The sequence below is a fragment of the Sorex fumeus genome, unplaced genomic scaffold (assembly GCF_029834395.1).
Source record: "Sorex fumeus unplaced genomic scaffold, SorFum_2.1 ptg000044l, whole genome shotgun sequence".
In the NCBI taxonomy this organism is placed as follows: domain Eukaryota; kingdom Metazoa; phylum Chordata; class Mammalia; order Eulipotyphla; family Soricidae; genus Sorex; species Sorex fumeus.
This window is the reverse complement of record NW_026606101.1, coordinates 8280249-8295941: the sequence shown is the minus strand read 5'-3', so window position 1 is coordinate 8295941 and position 15693 is coordinate 8280249. Positions and strand designations below refer to the sequence as shown.

At 54.9% G+C, this 15693-nt stretch overlaps 1 protein-coding gene across 1 annotated transcript in view; it reads right to left on the bottom strand.

Moving 5' to 3' along the window:
- The window catches only part of KIAA1755 (KIAA1755 ortholog), a 42249-nt gene extending 26814 nt beyond the window's left edge, over positions 1-15435 (bottom strand). Inside the window, exons 1-2 of the mRNA XM_056121903.1 lie at positions 15320-15435; positions 4348-4545 (exon numbers count right to left, since the gene is read on the bottom strand). Coding sequence (XP_055977878.1) covers positions 4348-4545; positions 15320-15322 — 201 coding nt within the window. The 5' untranslated portion in view covers positions 15323-15435. The remainder of the gene's footprint in view (positions 1-4347; positions 4546-15319) is intronic.
- Between the last annotated feature and the right edge of the window lie 258 nt (positions 15436-15693).

Genomic DNA, 15693 nt, shown 5'->3' with positions numbered 1-15693 from the left:
ATTGGCATGACTGGGTAGGTGGGAGGATGGAGTGAGATATTTTATAAACGTGTAAAAAAAAATAAATACCAACACCAAGCCTCGCATGTCAGAGGTAGATTGAATAAATTCTAATTCCCTCCCCAGTTGACATTTGCCCTTTGGAAAGTGGTTGGAATTGCCAATTGAAAACTAAAAAGGTCGTTTTCTACGAGGGTACCGTTCTTGAATCCTTGAGCAGAGAGTTCATAAGGGAGCGGAAATGAAGCTGAACTTGGGGAATTCGACTCTGCCACTAGCTTGAGGGATGACTTTGAAGAAAACTGTTCCATTTCCCCCGGGAACCTGCCACACCCCTCTCACTGAGAACTACCTCTCCGACCTTCACCCCTCCCCCACCCCGGGGCTGCGCAGGGACGACGCTCAACAGTGACACCACGTGGTGATGGTGGGAGTTGCAGTTCCAGCGGCCCAACAGTGCCTGATTCAGAGCCCTGGACAGTCCATGGGAACTTGGACGTGCCCACAGGAACCCCCTCCCCCGCCGGCTGGGGTTTGCAGGGAGCCCACAGGTGTTTCCTAGGATTTTGAGGCCTGACTATGACCATAGCGTACCTTCGAGCTGGTACACCAGCTATGCTGAGGCTTGCCAGGCCCTGGAGAAGGAAGCTCAGGTGTGAGGGTGCAACCCATCACCTGCCCGCAGACACTCAGAATAACCACGGCCTGCGGGCACTGCGTTGTGGGGACGAGAAGAAGGGTCTTCTCCTATGCCCCCCATGGGAGGAAGGGTTCCCCTGGAGTCGGCTGTGCCTGTCCCCAGTGGTCCCTGGGCTTCCTGGCTGCCTCCAGGCACTGGCTCTGAGAGGCTGCGCTGAGGCTGGCCTGCACTCTCTCTCTCTCTCTCTCTCTCTCTCTCTCTCTCTCCTTCCTTCCTTCCTTTCTTTCTTACCTTTTTTTTTGGGGGGGCGCCGGGGTGGGGGCTAGGCCACACCTGATGATGCTCAGAGGTTACTCCTGACTCTGCATTCAGGCATGAGGGTGCCCATTCCTGGCAGTGCTCAGGGGACCATACGGGATGCCAGGGTCATCCTTAGGTCTGCCTTACTCTCTGTGCTGTCTTTTCAGCCCTTGTTCTTATTCCTGAGAGGAGGTTGCTGGGAGGATATGAGCACCTCCTGCAGGCCAGGACGAGGGGCCGGCCACAGTACCCTCCTACCTGCACAGTGGGAAGGGGGTCCGTATCCCAACTTTACATAGAAGGAAACAGAAGCTTGGAGAAGAGCCAAGAATCTCACAAACTCACAGTGCTAGAGGCTGGGTTAGAACCAGGACTCCAGGCCTGGGGCCAGTTGCTAATCCCTCCACACAAGGCAACACAAATTCACCTGTCATGCTATTTATAGTGTAAAATCTAAATTTTTACGGTGGGGTTGGGCCTCATGCTCAGGGCTTACTCTGTGCCCAGGATCACTCCTGGTGGTACCAGGGCTTGAAACCCGTTGGCCAGGTCCAAAGCAAGCGCCTTCCTCGCTATACTATTTCTCTGGCCCTGACAAATTAACATTTAAGTCGCCGATGTCACAGAATAAAAATCAAGAAACTGAAAGCTCGTGAGCTTTGTTCACCAAAGAAACGGGGAAGAAAGCAGCATAGATGTGTTTTCACGGCCAGCTACAGGAAGTGGGCAGTAGGGTCACTGTCCAGAGGAGGATGGGGATGGATGTGTAAGAAATAATGCCAGACCTGGGAGACGGCTCATAGCTCATGCTCAGCGTGAGGGAGGAGTGGTCCCTGGCCCTGCAGGGTGTCCCGAGCATGGCTGAGTGTGCCACCCCCCCTTCCCACTAAATAAAGGAAGAGACAGGAAGAGAGAGAGAGAGAGAGAGAGAGAGAGAAAGAAAGAAAGAAAGAAAGAAAGAAAGAGGAAGAAGAAAGGAAGAAGGAAGAAACAAAGAGGAAGAAAGAAATGGAGGAAGAAGAAAGGGGGAAGAAAGAAAAGAGAGAGAAAGAAGGAATAAAGAGGAAGAAAGAAAGGAACTAAGGAAAGAAGAAATAAGAAAGGAAGAAAGAAGGAAAGAAGAAAAAAGAAAGAAAGAAAGAAAGAAAGAAAAGAAGGAAGGAAGGAAGAGAGGAAGGAACAAAGGATGAAAGGAAAGAAAGGAGAGAGAAGGAAAGAAGAAATAGAGGAAGTAAGAAAAAAGAAAGAAAAAGAAAGAAAGAAAGGAAGAAAGAGAAAGAGAGAGAGAAAGATAGAGAGAAAGTGTGTCAACAGAGAGAGCGTGGACACTGGCACAGATGTATCCATGAGAATACCCCCCTGCAACAGTTGCCATGATGCATCTGGAAGAGTTTCTGTGAACCAGACACCGTATTGAACTTGGGGTCTCTGATTTCAGCCTATGAGCCTGAACTTGTAGCTTCCCTCAACCCCTCTCTGCTCACCTCTGAGATGGTCCCCATGGTCCCCTCTGCCTTTGGCCCCTGCCAGGTGTGGACAGGCAGGAGGAGCTTAGGGTCGAGGGGTGGGGGCTATGAGCCTCGTAGTGGTTCTTGAGCCCGGGGCGGCCGGACTGGGCATTAGGACATGGCTGACAAACCTGCAATGGGGGTGGACAGTTTCCCACCATTGACCTGAGAGGGTTTGGACTCCTCAGGCCCTTCTCAGCCTTTTCTCAAAATAGTCCCCACGATCCGGCCATCCACATTCACAGGACTTGAGCCTGGCCGGTCCTGGTACCCAGCCCTCTAGCACAGAGATTGGCCCAGGGCCCAGGGCCCAGGACCCCAGCCTGACCAATCAGAATCCTTCCCTGAGAGTTTCCTCCCTCCACAGGGAAGAGTTCCTGCTTCTACTCATTTGTGGAATAGAAAGTAACAGAATGGGAGACTAACACCCAAGGCTAGTAGAGATAAGGGCCAGGAGGAATGCCTCACATGCTGGGGGAAAAGGCAACTGGGATAGAGAAGGGACCACAAAGTGAATGATGCTTGGAGGGCTCACTTGGGATGGGAGATGCGTGCTGAAAGTAGACTATAGACCGAGCATGATGGCCACTTACTACCTGTATTGCAAACCATAATACCCAAAAGGAGAGAGAGGGTAAAAGGGAATGGGCCTGCCACAGAGGCAAGGGGAGAGGGGATGGGGTGGGGGTGGCAGGAGAGATACTGGAAACACTGGTGGTAGAAAATGGGCACTGGTGGAGGGATGGGTGTTCGATCATTGTATGACTGAAATGTAATAATGACAATTTGTAAGTCTGTAACTGTATCTCACAGTGATTCATTAAAAAAATATATTTAGGGACTAGAGTGATAGCATAGCAGGTAGAACATTTGCCTTGCACATGGCTGAGCCGGGTTCGATTCCCAGCATCCCATATGGTCCCCCAAGCACCGCCGGGAGTAATTCCTGAGTAACCCCTGTGCATCGCTGGGTGTGACCCCAAAAACATATATATATATATATATATATATATATATATATATATATAGCACAGCGGGTAGGGCATTTGCCTTACAAGCGGTCAACATGGCCGACCCGAGTTCGATTCCTCCGCCCCTCTCGGAGAGCCCAGCAAGCTACCGAGAGTATTCGATATGCCAGACACAGTAACAACAAAGTCGCCAATGGAGACGTTACTGGGCCCGCTCGAGCAAATCGACGATCAACGGGAGGGCCTTTACCTTATATATATATATATATATATTTTTTTTTTTTTAAGAGTTCCTACTTCTCTCTGGGAGGTCAAATCTGGCTCCACCCTGGAAAATTCTACTGTGGCAAGATGGCACTGGGAACATCGACATAGGCAGTGCAAAACCCCAAATCCAGGAGAGAGGAAGGCACTGTAAGAGGTGTGACTGGTGGGCCACCAGCACAGACCCTGCCACACCACTCTGCTCTCAGTTCGCCACCACATTTCTGCCCAACCCACGGTTCCCTCTGTCACCTCCCAGGATGCCCCTGAGGCCTATTCAGAGTCTCCGGGAATGAGCAAGCTCTCTGCCACCTTAGGGGCTCAGGGTGGGTTGGACAGTCTCCGCTGTGTGCACAGAAATTGTTCCCTACTTGAGCATAAGGAAGCCAGGGTTATGGTGGGGGTCAGGTTCCCGGGGACCACCAGGATGCCTGGCTCCCAGCCTCCCCAGGGGCTAGTGAACTGGCACTTTTGATCCTGTCTGTCAAGGGGGGAAGGGTTGACCACCTGCCAGCTTGGGTTGGGTGGGTGGAGTGGGTGCTGAAGTCTTCCTCTGGGCCCCGGCAGGAAGGAAGCTCCCACCTCTGCTCCTGACGAGTCAGGGCCCCCCGTCCTGCCTGCTCTGCCCAGCCCTCACCCGGGGCCCCGGGGCCTCCTGACTTACGCAGGCTGCCTCCCGCACCTGCTCACACAGGCGCTTGGCAGGAATCAGGAAGTCCAGCAGCAGACTCAGCCCATCACCCCCGAAGTCTGAGTCCAGGAGCCGGAACACCTGGCCCAGGACGGTGGCGGCCGTGGCCTCGAAGGGCGGGTAGAGGCCTGCCAGGGCGTGCTGGATGGCCGCGTCCAGGGACAGGGAGTCCTGGGGAACAGGAGGAGAGGATCAAAGGTGAGAGAGGCAGTGATAACAGTAAGGGCAGTCAGCCCCCCGACTCAGAACCCCCCAGCTCTCTGACCTTCGCTCCCACCAGCCCCCTCTGTCGCCACCTCCACCCTTCTTCTTGTTCCCCAAGTCCTCCAGGCACCTCAGGGCCTTTGCACTGACTGCTCCCTCTGCCTGGACTAGTTCTCAGTACAACCTTATCCTCTCCCTCCTGTAGGTTTTTGCTCAAATATCATCTGCTGACAACATGCAGCAGAGATGCCTCCAGACCCTGGGTCAGGCTGTTTCTTCTAGGGCAACCCGGAGGGGGGGGTGGGTGAGTTCCTTTCCCTGCCCCAACAGAGCCACGGCAGCCGAAAACCTCCAGAACTCAATCACTGCCATGCTCTTTGCTGATCTCCACAGGATACCGGCTTGGACATGCCTCATCCATGACTGAATCTGCTGAGAAACCCAGGTATCCATGACTTGTGACTGAAATCTCCAGGCTCCCACAGGTCGGGAATGGGTGACCTCTCCCCATCTCCCTGTTCTTCTGGGAGCCTGGTCATGCAGTCACGCCCAGGAACTGCCTCTGGTGCCATCTAAGCTCATTAACAGCATGATCCAGAGACTCACAAGCAAAGCTCTCAGAAGAGAACAACACAGAATGATATGCTGCAGAGACGCCTCCGAACCCCAAAGTCACCATCCAGTTAAAAAAAATAGAAAAATTAAATTAACCTCAGCTGTATAAAATTTTAGAATTCCCGGAGCAACGTCTCATATTCTATGCCACGGATGTACCAAAAGTAGCACACCAATTTGATGAGGTGTAAAGTAGAAGGCAACCAACCTCAAAGGGGGGATACACACACACACACACACACACACACACACATGTCTCAATCTTTCACAACATGTTAGTAATCTCTTATAGACCGGCTTAATGACTCCAGGGTGAAATACAACATCTTCATACACTTTCCCTTAAGGAAACTTTTGGGGATCCCTTTTAGAGGATTATTCATAACACGCAACACAAAATAAATTATTTAGGTCCTGCTTTGGGGCCAGGGTTTGGGGATCTGAGTGGAAACATTCAAAATATGGTGTTGGGAAGGTGTGATGGTGGTGGGATTGGTGTTGGGAGAATAAATGTAATAAATTGTTGTGAACAACTTTATAAAAATTAAATTAAAAATATATTACATGCTGTTCCAAGGAGAAGAGCCATGTGGGCTGGGGACACAAAAGAACCTTCAGCCTCCCCCACTCTCTGGGGGGCTGCAGCTGAGTCCTTCCCCTCCCCACGTCAGCCACCCTGTGGGCTGCTGAGTGAGCCAAGTGGCTGAGATTTCCCATGGGGGCCAAGGGCTCTAGGAGTGACTGAAGGTATGATGACCTTGATGACTTCCCCCAACCATTGCTGGGCCCACCATCACGCTGTCCGGCCAGAGCACTGAGTCATCAGGCCTGTACCCTGGTCATCTGGTGTAACCCCGCAGGGTGTGACCGCAGACAGACAGACAGACAGATAAACAGGGATCTGAGCCAGGATTATCCAGGGATCTGAGCCAGGATTCTCCAGGATTATGCAAAGGAGACAGAGGAAGGAGTGCATAGAAGAATGGAGAGAGCCACACTGGTTTGGCCATTTGGTTGTCACAAGTCATATAAAACAGATGACTGTGTGCCCGAGAAGGGGGTCGGCCTGGGGGGTGGCCGGGAAAATGGGAACAAGGGTGGAGCAAAGGTCATTCAGGTGGTGGGATTGGTGCTGGAACGTCAAAAGCCGGAACCATGGGCTTAGGAACAGCTTCGTAAACAGTGATGTTTAAATAAAGTAAAACAAAACAAACAAAACACAGACAATAGACCGAAGGATCTGGCCTTAAAGAAAGGCAAGCGAGGGGATTCCGCCTGAACAACGTCTGTCCTACACACCAACCTTAGCTCAACCCCCACCACCACATATGAGTCCTGCCAGGAGCCATCCCTGAGCACAGAGCCAGGAGAAAGCTCTGAGCACCGCCGGGTGTGGCCCCCAAACAAAACAAAGAACACCGCCTGGGGAGGGTCGGTCTGAGCGCAGGCACACCCAGGTCGGATGTTTGGTGTACCAGATAATCTGAACTCTGAGCTACCCAGTCCGAGATCCGGGGTGCAGCCACAGGAGAAGTCAACACAGCAGCCCCTATTCCGTACCCATAGGGGCCTGATATGGACCCAGTCGTGACAGGGGCTCCATCAGGAGGAAGGATGGGCTGAGGGTCCCTCTTGGCATTGCCACTTCTCCGTGACAGCCCAGTGATGCCCCCCACCCCGGCCCCCAGCCCCCACACTGACGAGACCTCATGGGAGTGTCAGACTCCAATGACTCCAGTCAGCGAGGAGAACCAATGGGAACCCACCAAGGAGGGAGGAGAACAGAAACATCCTGTTCCTGAGCAAGGTCCCTGGGGACGGGGAGAAAAAACGGGACGTGGGGGAGGAGGAAGACGGCTGGTCTCGATCCCAGCAAGGCTGCTGGAACACGGGGACCTGGTTTAGGACATTCAGACTCAAACCCGGTCACCACCAGGGCTGCAGAGCACGGCCCAGGGTGTGGCCCCTACTGGGATCAGTCGAACGAAGACTTGCAACTTCTGTTGCTTCGAGTGGGTGGGGATGAGAGGAAGGACATTGGTATGTTTCTGGTTTTGTTTTTTAACTTTTTGGAGGAGGGACACACGGAGTGGCCCAGGGCTTCTTGCCGCCCCATGCTCAGGGATCACTCCTGGTGGGATTTGGGGGTCCATTTTGGGGTGACGGGTAATGAATCATGATTAGGGACCGGAGCCGTAGTACAGTGCTTGCCTGCATGCAACAGACCCAGGTTGGATCCTGGCATCCCATATGGTCCCCCCAGGGGAGCAGGAGTAATTCCTGAGTGCAGAGCCGGGAGTAGCCCCTGAGCATTTCCAGGTGTGACCTGGCCCCCCACCCCACCCCCACCAATAAAAAGAAAAGCTAAACCGTGGTTGACTGCATGCAGGCTGCGCGCAAGGCAGCACCTTGCATGATCCTTGTCCCCTCTCTCCATCACCGCCCCACCCCCACCCCAAGCTGGGCTTTGTCTTTTAAAGGGAAAAGTTAAGCGCGACAGGATGGACTGCCTTCACCCAGGACCATCTGGCGTCACCTCATGCCCCAAAGCCTCCATAGCTTGCCCCTCCCTCTTTGAAGCAGGCTGAGGTTGGCAGAGAGAGAACAGGGCGTGGCATCTCAGCCACAGAGGGGGCTCTTCGGTCCTCCGCTCAGAGAAGCTGGCTTTCAGGGCGTGACTCCTTGCTCCTGCATTCCTGTCACTGGCAGCCTGCCTCCCCTCTGCCGTCCGTACCCCAACCTCTGGGACAGGAGGCACGACTCCATCCCTGCCTCAGTTTCCCCATCCGGACATGGGGCTTCCTCTCGTGTCTCTCTCAGACGGTTGTTCTGGTGCTACCAAGAGACAGGGACTTTCTTTCTTCCTCCCTTTCCCATCCTGCCGGCAAGGCGCAGCCTGTGTGCAGACGGGATCCCCTGCGTCACACGAGGGTGACCAGGGTTTCCAGGCCTCTCCTGGGCGCCAGCTGTGGCCCATCTCTGTCTGTGTGGCCATACAAGGATCCCAGGCTTAGCAGGGCCTTCCCACTTGGCAGACGAAACGGGTGCTGGTCTTGCCCAGGATCGCGAGAAGAGGAGAGAAACAGAGCCGGGACCCCTCCCAGATGAGGTGGGCCAGACGTGCCCTCTTCCCATGCCCCCTGATGCCCTGTCCGCCCGGGCCTGCGGGGTGTCCCTGGCTGTTGCCTGTCTGGCGCCCCTTGGAGTGGGCCGAATGAAGCTGTTTTCGCTCACGTCTGGGATGCTTTTGGCTCCCCGAGATGGGTTCCGCTGGGCTCACGCTGTAACCATTTAAGGGGCAGCTGGTAAAGACGGCGAATGTTCCAAGTTAATGGGAGCTGGAGTTCTTGGCCAGAACGATACCTGCTCCAGGCCTGCACGCCAGGGGCTCATAAGGGTCGGGGTGGGGGGGCACACAGCGAGGGGGGGGCAGGCAGTGGCAGGAAGGAAGCTGGCCACTTGCCACTCCAAACCAACCCAGAGCCCGCAGGCCAGACGGGGGCCCCTCAAAATGATTTCCGTGAAACTCAATCGACTCGTTCCCATTTCTCCTTGGTGAGTGCCGCCTGGCTGGGTCTTTAATTGTTCCCAGGCAAGGAGCAAGGCCAGAGGCAGTCAGGGCTGAGATGGAAGAAGCAGAGACCGGCCAGGCCCCCAGCCCAGCCTGGGCCCCTAGCCTGTACCCACGTCCAGAGGAGGACTGGACTCCGGGGACCATCGCATGGACACCCAGAACCACGGACAGTGCTGAAGGACACAGAAGTGTCCATTCCGAGGGTTCCTTCTGGGCACGGGAGGAGGCGTCAGTGTGAGGGTTTCAATGTCACGGCCAGGACGCTCAGTCCTGTAACCGTAAGTAACAGACATAATAAAGTGTACGAGTGGCTGAATTTCATCCCTGTGAACCCCCGAGAACCACTTCCCTGACTGCCAACCTCCCAAGGAGGGTCCCTCCCAGACAGCCCCCAACCCCCTCCTATGGCAGATGGTTCTTCTGGCTAGAGAACATGCTGCTTAAAGAAAAATCCCCGAATAGTCAGTCCACTGTGTAAAACCGCGAGGAAGCCAAGAGGCCATGGGCGAAAGTGTTAACTGCAGTTCCCCTGGAGGATGTGAGTGGCGGGGGCTTATAAGGCACCTTTTAAATTTACTTTTAAAAACCCAGCGTGCTGGATTTTCCAAATGTTCTTTTGTGGAACTTTTATAATTGGGGTTGGGGGGGGTGGAGGGGGATGCAGAGAATAAAAGTGCGATTGTGCATGTGGGGTGTGGGTATGTGTAAGTACGTCAGGCTGGTTCTCTTTTTAAATGGCCTCCCCAGATGTTGTTAGTTGGGTCTTTGGAGATCTGAGCTAAAGACCCAGATTTACCCATTTGTTCCAACAGGTCAAAACTTTAGCATCAGGGCTGGAGCGGTAGCACAGCGCGTAGGGCAATTGCCTTGCACGCAGCCAACCCGGGTTCGATTCCCAGCATCCCATAGGGTCCTCCGAGCACCGCCAGGAGTAATTCCTAAGTGCAGAGCCAGGAGTAACCCCATGAGCATCACTGGATGTGACCCAAAAAGCAAACAAAACAAAACAAACAAACAAAAACTTTAGCATCACTTAAGTCTCAGCACTTCCGGTTTGGGGGAGAGAGAGGGCTGAGAAGGATGCATGTGGGCAGCACTCAGGGGGGGCTGCCTTCGCCTTGCTATCCAGGCAGTAGAAATGCCCGGGTAGGTGGGGTTCTGCTCCTGACTTTCTGGGTGACCTTGAGCACAGTTTCCCCATCCCTGAAATGAGAGCACTGGACTCAAATGTCTCCCAGGGCCCTTCTAGTAGGGATTGCAAGAATCTTCGATTCCAAAGAATAGTCGGGACCTAGCTGGGATCAGTTCATGTGGTTACCCGGTGAAGAGGAGGACATGATGATGAGACACATAGGCATGACGGCCTGACACACAGACATGCCATGAGCTTGGATGGAACAGGAGGTGCGGAATGAGGAGGAGGACAAACACGGGATGTTTTCACATGGGTCGTAGGTGGTCTGCCAGGAAATAACGCCAGGGTACCAATGGGTGTCCAGTGAATGCACACCTTACACTCAGCTGTGCTTAGGAGGCCCAGGCTGGGGTGCTGATGGGGTCCTATGTTGTGGGGGATGGTGAATTGGCCCATGGATGGTGGGTGTAGTTTGAGCACATAACCTCCCTAAAACATAAATAGTGATGCTCTGGTAAGCAATTTGACCCCCATTAAAAAAAAGAAAGCTGAGGTTCCAGAGTGACAGCACAGTGGGTAGGGCATTTGGCTTGCACTCAGCTGACCCAGGTTCCCATTCCCCAGACCCCATATGGTCCCCAAGCACCACCAGGAGTGATTTCTGAGTGCAGAGCCAGGAGTAACCTGTGAGCACCATGAGGTACAGCCCCCAAGCCACAAGAAAGAAAGAGATAAAGAAAAGAAAGAAAGAAAGAAAGAAAGAAAGAAAGAAAGAAAGAAAATAGCTAAGGCCCTCGCACCCCTGACCCAGGCCCGAGAGAGTCCAAAGCAGCGGTCACAGCTGCCCACACTGCAGGACCCTTCTGGGGGACAGGTGAGAGAGAGCAAACACCTCTGTGCCGGGGTGAGTGTCCTCCGGAGTTGAGCTCAGCCTCTAGGGCATCATCGGAAAAAAATGGGGGGGCCTGGGGACCACCCCCACTTTCATCAGCTCCCACTGAGTGTCGCCTTTACCTAGCATTGCCCCAAATATAGATATTTTAATAAAAAATAAATAAAACCTTCCAATTTAGGGGTGATGGGGCCTCCTGGGCAGTGCTCAGGAGGCCAGGGGTCAGTCTCAGGTGAGCCCCATCCAGTGGGACCATTGGTTTCATGCTCTGGCCTGTCCAAGCATCATTTCCCAGGTCTGGTAGGGCTGGGGCCTCCCATAGTTTTACCCACCCACGGTTTCCCCTGATGGCACCGGGGCTTCCCCCAGAGGTGTTAGGGCAGGAACTCCAGTGACCTCTGCACCCCTGACCTCTGAACTCTCCTCTTACCCTTCCTACTGAATGTTTTAGTGTGGCCACACCCCACTTTCAGGCTGAGAGGCAGCAATGTGGGGGTCGCACCTCCCCACCAGGTTTATAAGGAATGTGTGTGTGTGAGTGTGCGCGTGTGTGTTGGGGGGGTAGGTGTCGGCTATGCCCCTCCTGGGCATGTCCAGGCTGGAGATTCTAAAGCCAGTGTCTTGCAGCCGCCTGCCAGGAAGCTTCTGCACGTGGCCAATAAGAACTTCTACTTGAAAAAAATTTTTTTTTTACTTTTGTGTGGGTGGAGGTATGAGTGAGAATTGGCTCCTTATTAAAAATCAAAAATTAAAAAAAATATCCTTCCAGGAGTGGAAAAATAAAACCTGAGCTGAGAGGCCAGTTGGCATCGGGAGACCCACGTTCAAGTCCAGACCAGGCTGGTGTGCCCTTGTGGGACCGTGAGCTGGCCGAACCTCTCTGCCATGAGTTTGTGTTGGCCCTTCCCCTCTGTCCACTTGCCTCCCTCCCAGTCCATGGTCCAGGATGCTGAGAAGTCGGGCCCAAGTGCGCTGCGAGGCCCTTCCAGACATTCTCCCATCAGCTCTCCCAGCTGCGGGAGTGAGGAACCAACGCTCCGCTCCGCTCACTCTTCCACCCCTCCTGGCCACTCTACCAACAGGCCTTGCTCCCGGGCACCTCTGGCTCTCTTCATGCACAGGTCCAGTTGTTGCTGTCCCCCCAACAGGGGCTCCCCACTGGTTCAGTGGTTCTCTCTGGCCCAGCTGACCTCTCAGCCTCTGCCCACAGGATCTTTCCCCCTTTCCATTAGACCCCCTGATGCTGCATCTGGGAGTTTCTCTTGCTGTTCAGACACCCTGGTTGCTTACTAAATGCTCTTACCAGGTCCTGACACTCGGTCACCGTCACCCTCTAAGTGTTCACCTATGGACTGGAGAGATGTTGAAGGGCTAGTGTATTGGTTTCACATGTGGGGATCAGGGGTCTCCTGTGCACAAACACTGCGCTTCCAGGATGTGACCCCCTACGCACCCAGAACTAGCCTCACCCCTGCCCCCCACACTGCCGGGTGTAGCCCTGTTAACCAAAAAATAAAGGAAAGGATAGAATGAAAGAAACAAAATGTTCATATGGATGATGAAAGCCTCTCCATCAAGACCCCGTGCACCCCTCTCAGGACCAGGGCTTCCCAGCTGCCTCTCTGCTCTGAGCAGGACCTTGATGAGCTGCTTCCAGGACAGGGAGACCGCCTCCTGCCAGGTCAGCACGCCCCACCTGGGGCTGCCTTTCCCTCCGACGGCAGCACTGAGGTGAACACACCTCTCCCCAGAGCTGTGCCCTGGCACACAGGAGGCGCCAAGGGGAGCCTCCATACAGTGATGCTGGGCAGTTAAACCAGTTTCAACCCATTCTCAAAGCGGGGAGAGGGCCCACAGCAGCCCACTGTGGGAAGGCAGGAAGGCAAATGCACAGTTGACCTAAGAAAAGGCCCTCCAGGAGCCCGGGAGGTAGCACGCAAGAGGCTTAGGATGTTGGCTTTGCACACGGCAGACCCCAGTTGATCTGGGCACCATGTGGTCCTCTGAGCACTGGCAGGTGTGGCTCTGGGTGCCTCTGAACCGCACAGGGGGCCCCAATACCTCCAGCATCTCATCCTCTGGTCCTTGCATGGAAGCACTGGCCCAGTTGGCTCAGAACCACTAGGAAAGACCCCAGGTCTCCTGAACACCATTTGGGAGACCAAGAGAGCCGAAGAGAGGAAGTGACCTCACACCCAGTCCTCGGAATGACAGCAGACAGAAGTCTTGGCTCCCTGGCTCCACGCCAGCTTCTCTTGAAGCCCCCTGGGGCCGTCACTACAGCCATATGTTATGACAAAGGACCCCTCTTGAGAGGAGCTGGGGCCTTCCACAAAACTCAGAGCATGGACCAGCTCAGACGGGGTTGGACACGCCCACAGCACACCTGGTCAGCCACAGAGACTCTCGGGACCCCCCCAATCTACAGCTCCATCACCAGCCAAATGTCAGTGGGTAGCACAGGACTGTAGCCATTATCTGAAAGATAATCCCAGGACTCCAGATCGTTCACGACCAGGCTCATGCAGTCAGAATTGGAAAATGTGCTTCTATCCCCATTGGATGCAGTTTTGGAGCAGGGTGGGAGGAGTCTGGAGTCAAGCCAAGAGGTACTCAGGGCTCACTCCTGGCTCTGTGCTCAGGGCTCACTCCTGGCTCTGTGCTCAGGGCTCTCTCCTGGTTCTGTGGTCACTCTTTCCATTCTTTTTAAATTAGTTTTTTATATTGAATCACCGTGAGATACACAGTTGTAAGTTTGTTTATGATTGGGTTTCAGCAATACAATGTTTCTATACCCATCCCTTTATCAGTGTCACTGGTTTCTCTCCTGCCACACCCTCCCCACCTGCCCACCTCCCCTAGCCTGTCTCTCTAGCAGGCACTTTCTCTCTCTCTCTCTCTCTCTCTCTCTCTCTCTCTCTCTCTCTCTCTCTCTCTCCTTTTGGGAATAAATGCTTTGCAATATAGTTACTGAGAGATAATCATGTGTATCCCTTTAGCTACTTTCACGACTCAGTTCTTGTCCAGAGTGAGTCCATTTTCAACTACCACCTTCTGACTGGCTCAGGGCTCACTATTGGTTCTGCGCTCAGGACTCACTCCTGGCAGTGCTCAAGGACCCATATGTGGTTCCGGGGGCTTAAACAGGGCTGGTGATGTGCAAGACACTCACTTTAATTCCTGTATTATCTCTCTGACCCAAGCTTTAATATCTAAAGACAACGCAGGAATGATTCTCTCTACCTCTCAGAGAGGCTGTGCGTGCCTGACCCTTGACCCGAGGGTCTCTCAGATTCCAAATTCTAAATCACAGAGTTGGCCCTGAAACCAAGGAAGTTGGCAAACACTGGGTGCCTCTAGGCTGGCTGGGACAGCTGGGTGCTTTTCCAGGGTTCAGACCATCCTCACCCCCTACTTCCCAAACCCCCAGGTGCCTGGGGGTGGGAATACCTGCAGGGTCACTGCCAGGGTGGACGCGCCTTGCCTGAGCCTCTGGAGAGTGCCTGGGATTGCTATGCAGTGGATCCAAAAGACAGCCCAGTGTGTGGAGCCTGTCCTGGGGCTCGTCTGCTGGTCTGTCCCCGACAACAGGGAGTAGGAGGACAGGGTTCCGGCATTAGAGGTGAGTCAGCGGGAGCAAGTTGGGCGTGCCTAGTGGATCTGGATCTGCGTGGACAGGCATGGAAGCCCCTGCAGAGCTGCCAGGGCAGAGTAGAGGCACCTGTGACAGCCCCATCCTTGTCCTCGGGGCCCTTCTCCAATCACAGTCAGGCTGGTGAATCCACCCCAGCTCTGGGGCCTCTGGGGAGCGGGAATTCCCCCAAACTAACTTTTCTTAATTCCCCATGCCTAGATACTGCTTGCACACACACACACACACACACACACACACACGCACACGCATGCACGCACATGCACACGCACACAGACACACACACACATACACACACACACCTCCTAGGGCATCTCCAGCCTGGAAATCATGGAAAGGGGTGGAGGGGAGGGGCCTTGCCCTCCCTTATCCCCTTCCCCTAGCCTCATGCCCCCACCCAACTCCTAAGCCAGCACCTTAAGTCAGGACCATGAATTTCCAGTCTTGAGTCAAAAACAGCAAAAGCACCCTGAGTTCTCTTGAACAACTCCCTTCTGCCCACTGCGCCCCTCTAACCTTCCATACGCGACTGCAAGAGAGGGGACTTGAGCCCCTATGCCCCTCTGGTGCCCTGTCCTAGCTGACCCTCCAGCCCAATCCCAAATTCAGTGCCAGGCCCACGTGCTGTGTCTCCAGCTCCACTCCGGACCGGGGAGGGGGGCTCCCAACAGCAAAGTTGAGACGCAAAGACAGCAAAGACAGACGCTCCCTGCGCGACCTCCGTGGTGGACAGAGAGGAGAGAGAGCAGAGAAGGGACCCTGCCTCCAGCCCCGCTGGTGTGGACCGGCCCTTTGCCAGCTCCCCCACTCCCGCTGCGCCCCGCCTAGGGTGCAGAGCCAGGCGCCCAGGGGCAAAGCCTTTGCAGGCATTACCATGGTGATGCAGGGCCTGGCTCCTGTCCAGGGGTCCAGGCTCCGTCTGGAGTCTGTAGGTCGGTCCGTGCGGGTCTCGGGGCGCAGTCCCGCCTGGCTCGCGCCGGGGCGCGCTGGCCCGGGGCACCGACCAAGGGGTGCGCAGAGCGCGCGGCGGGACTGCAGACAGTGAGAGACCAGAGGCAGAGGCGGCGCTGAGGGGTGGCCGCGGGGGGGGGGGGTGGGGGGCGGGGCGCCGGGACCCCGCCCGGGTCGGCCGCGGCTCCCCTTTGTGTCGGCCGCGCCCCGCCCGCCCGCCCGCCGCGCGTGATGAGAACCAGGCGCCCCCCTCCCGGCCAGGGCGACTCGGCTGCCAAGACTCGCTGTCCCGTCCC